The sequence below is a fragment of the Octopus bimaculoides genome, chromosome 4 (genome assembly GCF_001194135.2).
Source record: "Octopus bimaculoides isolate UCB-OBI-ISO-001 chromosome 4, ASM119413v2, whole genome shotgun sequence".
NCBI classification, from domain to species: Eukaryota; Metazoa; Mollusca; class Cephalopoda; order Octopoda; family Octopodidae; genus Octopus; species Octopus bimaculoides.
Window position 1 is genome coordinate 105494488 of NC_068984.1, and position 7697 is coordinate 105502184.

The window sequence follows — 7697 nt, forward strand, 5'->3', positions numbered from 1 at the left end:
CACAGAGACACACACACACGCACATACACACACACACACACACACACACACACACACACACACACACACACGCACACACACACACACACATGTATGAGGCATGTGTACCTTATACCTTGAATTGACATTTTTCTTTATCCTTAACAAAAGCAACATCTAGTAAAAATGCATCTAGATCTTGTATCACATGATCATCTAGGAGAGGCAAAAATAGCCATATATGCATTTGCTACCGATTATTACTGTAATATTTATAGAAATAACACTATGAGAACTTGTTTTTAAAGAAAGCCATGCAACACATTGTGGGTACTCATAACTTCTAGACGTTTTAGACTATTGTGGCGACAAGGATGTCGGCGACGATGACGATGGCGATGATGATGATAATATTTTTACCTCCTCCCCACGCCACAAAAAATAAAAAAGGTAAACTAACAAAAAGCACATCTTCATGAGAAACGCATCTAACGTATTTGTTAAAAGAATCAGATCAATTTAGTCTCCTGTGGGAAGCATGGATCCAAACAACAGCAAACAATTGCAATTGTTGGTAATTACTAAAGAAACGTGAAATATGTCAGAAGGTTTTTATAAGTCTGTCATCTGCGTTTCATACCTTTCTACTATCATTTTTATACACAAAAGAAAGCATTTTACTTAGTTATCTGTAATGGGTATGAAGGAACAGCTCTTTGTTGTTCTACTAAGTACAGCGAAGACACAATGGTGATGGGATTCGTGCAGCTGTGCCGAATATTTATTTAAAAGCTCAACATATACATTAGTTTTTGTTCGTTCAGTATTTGTTGAGCTAACTCTTGTCCTTATCACCATGAAGAATCAACGAATATTAATCACTTTTCTAGGAATGTTATATTTTATAACAGGTATGTCAAAAATATTTGGTTACCCACTATTTTTTTCTTGTTTTGAAACTGATTGTCCACCATTTGTCACAATTCTATTTAACATATCTCCAATCTGAACAGTATCGATTTAAGTTTTGTCACTCCGTGGATCAATGAAATATTATCTGTTATATTTTACGGTCTATAGTGGAGAACGCTAGGAATACCAGAGACAGAAAATTTCACTGAATTTTGTTTTGAGTTTAGATTTTTAAATAATAAAAGTTTTTGGTGGAAGTAATCGGTGAGTAATCATATAAAAGCAAATGGTGTGGGGAGAATCAATAGAAGTAATTTTATAAAGTAAAGTTAGATTAAAATCCCAAACGAAATTTAAATTCAATATAACAGTTAAGATTTCAATACAATGTTAGAAAATATCACTTCTCGATCCTCATTGCTGCATAATAAAAAAAAAACATCAGTTATACGCCGCTAAAAACTTTATGAAGGGGAACTTAAATATAAAATATATAAATTAATAAAATGAATCGAAAATTTTATTTTTAAATGAAATTCATCATCAGTTGAGGTTCCTCTCTCCCCAAACGCTATTATTATGAAATAACTAAACTACATATTAACTCTCAATTGTTTACACTTGCAATAATAAATACTATATACCAATATGATCACATTCTCTCCCTACTAGTAGTTTATAATTCTCACATATTTTAATGAATCCTTGGTCGACTGGATTCAAACCTGTTTTTTATCCCAAGGGGATAAACGAAACAAGTATGAGTAAGATGCAGGCCAAAAGCCAATATAGACACCTACGAAAGAAAAAAAAATTAAACATTACGTCTAGAGTATCTATTATTTTACTTAGTATATTGACGTCATTGGAGAAGGTTTATACACTTCTCTTTCCTTACACTCTGAATCAATGACGTTGATCTCTCATCAAATAACTGACTCTATTACATGAGTGAATGTGATAAGTACGTACAACTTCCCCTCAGTTAACAAGATAGGTTGGTTCTGCGAATCATCATATAAATCGAACTCGTAAAAACAGTTCTAATGATATTAATAAAAACACAAACAAACGTGAAATAGTTATTTATTGAAATGAATATAATAAATATGATTATCATGTATCGTAATATTGGGCTTTATCTTCTATCCAAAATAATAGAGCTTTTACCCGTTGTTTCTATAATGTTACTACGTATGTATGATGTATGCTTTAAAGTTACTGAAGATCCAGCAATTATTCTGGCTCTCTTGCTTAAGACTCTTTTATCAGTTATTTAGTTTATAATAAATTGTTTCGTAGTTTCCATCAAACGCTTTCCAACGTCGAAAATATTTAACAAAATGTATATATATATATATATATATATATATATATATATTCTAACTGAAATGCTTGTTGAGAGCGTGGTATAAGTCACCATCGAAGAAGTGAAGCGAAAGTAAAATGAAAAGTTGCTGAGAAGTTGAGGTGGAAGTAACTAAATAGTAAAAACAACAATAACAAAAACGAACCGAGCCCAAACCAAAATCCTAAAATTCTTTCGATTCTTCGCAGCGTAATGATTATATGACACTTTCCCAATTCTTTACACAATATTTTTTTGCATTTTCATTAAACTCTGCAAAGTCTTTCGAAATGCATGGGTTTGATAGTAGAGGGTAGATGAGGTAGTGCTCCTTAATATTGTTTGATTCTCTACATTCACAGATGGTTGAGTTGATCTTGCAGCCCCATCTAACCAAAGTCACTTTTGATTGCCCCGTTCTCGTTCTCAGGCGATTGAATGTTTTCCGTTGTATCCATGTTTCTTCAGTTGGGGAATTCTTATGTCGATTGGAGGAGAGGTGTTCTCAAGCATTTAATTCCAGAGCTGGAGTCTGTTTTTTTCTTTCTCTGATATGCTTAGAGTCTAGGCAAGGACCAGTAAGTTTCTTCGTGACTTCAGTCATTGGACTACAGAAAAACCGTGTAAACTGAATACCGTATGAACCGAGGAAAACAATATTTGCTTCTTTTTTTTTTAATGGTTTAGTCAGAGAAGGAAAGGTTTCGCAACTGACTGTTTTTAGAAGGAGCTTGATGACTGATGGGAAAGGAAAGGAAATTATATTCAAGCCAAAGACCTACGCCAGATGCTTGCAACAGAGTGGGTCCCGATAAAGACCCCAAAGAACGAGGCGGTAGAATTAAACCAGGGTAAGGATTAAGGCTATCACCTAACAATGGGAACACTTAGTAGTCTTTGTCTACCGAAGTTCACTCACAAAACTTTCATCGGTCCAAGCCTGTAGTTGGAGACACTTGCCCATGTTTCCGCGCAGAGAGAACGAACTTGGAGCTACGAGTTATGAACAGAACTCCTTGACACTGTTTTAGACACGTTATTACTGCATGATACGATTAAAGCGCTGCATTGCAGAATAGTAAAGGTGTCGGACAAAATTTCTTGCAGTATTTGTTTCGGTTTTTACGTTCCAAGTTCAAAATTCACGGTTGTCAACGTTGCGTTTCATTCCTCTAGGGTGAAATAACGTATCAGTGAAATAACGTATCAGACAAATACTGGAGTTCGTATAATCAACTTTTTCTTGCATCCGATTAAATTCATGACCTTGTACAAATATAAGAAATTATAAAGGGCAGTTGATTGGCAGAATCGTTAGAGCCGCGGATAGTGATACTTACAGCTCTTTATATTCTGAATTCCAATTTCACTGAGGTTAAATTTGCCTTTGATCCTTTCGGTTTCGATAAAATGAAGCACCAGTAAAATACTGGAGTCCACATTACCTAGTGTTCCCTTCTTCCTAAATTTCGAGCTTTGTGCCTATGTAAGAAACGTTATTATTATATGATACTATTAATCAGGATATCATTCACAGTTGAAGAGATACTATTCATCCGAACACTATTTTCATTTGGACACAAGTTATTCATCCGAACACTATTTCCATTTCGACACGAGCTATTCATCCGGACAACGGATACACATTATTTATCCTAAAATCTTTCCTATTTGGACAAATTCCATTCATCCGGATATCATTCTCATTTGGATAGATACTATTAATCCTGACATCTCATCTATTTGGACAGATAATATTCATCCGTACATCTTTGATATTGGTACAGACACTATTCATCCGGACATCATTTCCATTTGGACTAATACTATTCATCCGAGCATCATTTGGATAGTAAAGTTGTGTTTCGCATTCCTGATGTTATCTTCAATTAAAAAAAAAAAAATTGAAGTGACACAATTATTTCCCATAATAACATTATTCAATCACCAAGCTTGTAACATCGAAATAGCATAAAGTGATTCTTTGATAATTAAGCAGTTAATAGAAAAATATGTTCCTTGGTTGCCTCTGATCAAGTAGATCCTACAACTCGGAGTATTTCATTAATATCTTAATAATAATTGATCACCAAACATAGCTGCAAGTCAACAGGTGACTCTTTATGTGGTTGCTTGTCCTGTTACAAATAAGGTTGAAGTCTCCCTCAAACAACATCGTCGTTAAACAAAAGCAGGAGACAATGGATAATGTTGTGCATTGCTTGAATAAAAAGGTCGGGATGATCTCGGTCACAATGTCTTTTATCACTAGTCTACTTGATCAGAATTGATCAACATTAACAGCAACACTAAAAGCAAAGTTTTGCAAGACTTTCGAATGCTAACAATAATTATAAACAACCAAATCATTTCCATTGTGTCATAAATAGCTCTTCGATTTTGTAACAACGAAAGAAAACAAAATAAAAATGTTATTAGTTCATATGCTTACTACTTTGGAGATATAATAACAGTAAAAGCAGTTGAAACAAAAGAAAACAAAACAAGAACAAGCATTTAAAAGACATTGAAGAGGCTACCGATTGGTATAGGGAAAAATATTTTCGAGAATATAAATCAACAGCAACTGCTTTGGGGAAAGGAAAGGAAGGGAAATATAGACAAACAACAATAGGAGAGTGTGTTTACGACTCTTCCCAAATATAACAATATAAACATTTCATCTCTAAGGTATACAGTCAGTACATTTTCTCAAGTACAAATTAAAGTAACCTCGGAGCAAAATAATATAATTTCGGAACAAATCAAAATAGCCTTGAAAAAAATTAGAATAATCACTGAGCTATAATTAAAGATTCCCATCAAACCATTTATCCGATGGTTTTCAACTAACGAATCCTAAAATATAGTTTAATTTTCAACGAAAATATTTTGTAACAAGTATCAAAACATATTTTATGAATTTAATATAAAACAGTTACTGTGACTGTAAACGCATTTACCACTGCGAAATCATTCTTCTATAACGACTTGCTAGAATTTGTTGTGGCATATCAATCAATCCTATATGGTGAATCTAAACATTGGCAAAAATTCTTCATATTAATTTTGGCATCCATTTAGCATATTCAATATATTAAATACATTCATCATCTATCTTTGATATAATTATGATCTATCTTCTTGAGGTTGTCATAAACACTTTCGCTGTGCAAACGTGATGCATGATTTTTGCTCACATAATTATATTCTCTTGTCTCCTTAACGTTATGAGCAGCAGCAATGGCTCGCCAATCTTCTCATTTAGCGGGCAGTACACGCATATGAATTTCAAATGCAGACTTCGCATGTGGCCACCGCTTGCTTCTCTGTTTTGACTTCTCGGAAAATAGCAGTAATTGTAGCTTAATACAAGCTTTGCGACTGACTTTGTTATTCGTAAGTAAACGTAGTATTGTAGGCCAAAGTCAAATAAAATGAATTCAGATTTAAAAAGCATCAACGTATGTTCAAACAATTCAAAACATAAGCATCTATTTAAAGTATTTAATTTTCTCTAAAGTGGAGGCGCAATGGCCCAGTGATTAGGACAGCGACTCGCGGTCATAGGATCGCGGTTTCGATTCCCAGACCGGGCGTTGTGAGTGTTTATTGAGCGAAAACACCTAAAGCCCCACGAGGCTCCGACAGGGGATGGTGGCGAACCCTGCTGTACTCTTTCACCACAACTTTCTCTCACTCTTACTTCCTGTTTCTGTTGTGCCTGTAATTCAAAGGACCAGCCTTGTCACACTGTGTCACGCTGAATATCCCCGAGAACTACGTTAATGATACATGTGTCTGTGGAGTGCTCAGCCACTTGCACGTTAATTTCACGAACATGCTGTTCCGTTGATCGGATCAACTGGAACCCTCGACGTCGTTAGCGACGGAGTGCCAACAACAACAACAATTTGCACTAAGATTATTTTAACTTGCTCTGAATTTACTTTAATTTTGTTGCTTGGTTATTATAATTTGTATCTGAAAAAAAAAATCATTATTGGTGCTCCTTTTCTCCTATAGAAAATTAACAAGTTTGAACTGAGATTATTTTAATTTTTTACAATATTAAGAAATATGGCGATCGGATAACGAAAGATAAATCGCCAAAGTAGCGAAGTGTGTGACGTGCTAAGGAGGGAGAAGAGGAGAGAGAAAGAAAGAGAGAGAGAGAGAGAGAGAGAGAGAGAGAGAAAAGAAAGGACAGTTTTGATAATCATCAACCATAGATTATGTAAACCTAAGAATACTACAGAAATGTTTCTCTAAAGAGATTATCAACTATAAAATGTATGTGGAAGCTTTGAAAATCATTTATATTTTAATTATTTTTATCACACATTAACAAATCTTAATCATATAATCACGAATAAGTATTAGTTAAGTATCTAAAACATTTCGGAGACGTTCTAACATTTGTCTTAACGAAAGAATTACCATGAATGCACCCATAACATTCAGATGGCATTATTTTAAATCTGCCATGAGGAGATTTTATTGACAAGATTAGTCAACACTTATCTTCTTAGATGTCTTCTGCTAATAAGTGTAAAGAATTGTTGTATTTGTCTTTAGTACAGTCCAGCCAGGATCATGACTAGAATCATTTTAACTACAATAAGAACGGGAGAACGAAAGAGGGGGAGAGGGAAAAATTGGGAGAGAGAGAATGAGGGAAGGAGAAAAAGAGGAAGAGAGAATGAGGGAAGGGAGAGAAAGAGGGAAAGAGAGAAGCATACATTCATACGCACATACATATCATGTACACATATGCATACATATATGTATGTATATATAACTGGCGCTCCGTCGATTACGACTTCGAGGGTTCCAGCCTGCTCGTAAAATTAACGTGCGAGTGGCTGAGTACTCCAGCAGACAAACGTACCCATAACGTAGTTCTCAGGGAGATTCAGCATGACACAGAATGTGACAAGGCCGATTCTTTGAAATACAGGTACTACCAATTTTTTGCCAGCTGAGTGGACTGGAGCAATGTGAAATAAAGTGTCTTGCTCAAAGACACAATGCGCCGCCGGTTTTCGAACTCACAACCTTACGATCGTGAGCTGAATACCCTAACCACTAGGCCACGTATGTGTGTGTGAATGTATGTCTTTCTCTTTCCCTCTTTCTCTCCATCCCCCATTCTCTCTGCCTCCTTTCTCCCTCCTTCATTCTCTCTTCTTTTTCTCTCTTCCTCATTCTCACTCTCCTAATCTTTCTCTCTCCCACTCTCTTGTTCTTATTGTAGTTAAAATGATTCTAGTCATGATCCTGGCTGAACTGTACTAAATACAAGGATAAAATCACGTAAATGATTATTATTAGATAGTCAGCATGGAATAGAAATGTATATGCAATTTATATATTAAATCAATAATTTTATATATATATATATATATATATATATATATATATATGATGACGGCGTTATAAAAATTATCAAGAATAA

At 34.7% G+C, this 7697-nt stretch overlaps 1 protein-coding gene across 3 annotated transcripts in view; it reads left to right on the top strand.

Moving 5' to 3' along the window:
• Positions 1 to 781: 781 nt before the first annotated feature.
• The window catches only part of LOC106877887 (uncharacterized), a 164448-nt gene continuing 157532 nt past the window's right edge, over positions 782 to 7697 (top strand). For all 3 annotated transcript variants that reach the window (XM_014927039.2, XM_014926964.2, XM_014927110.2), the window contains exon 1: positions 782 to 890. In XM_014927039.2, the coding sequence (XP_014782525.1) occupies positions 836 to 890 (55 nt within the window). In that variant the 5' untranslated portion in view covers positions 782 to 835. The remainder of the gene's footprint in view (positions 891 to 7697) is intronic.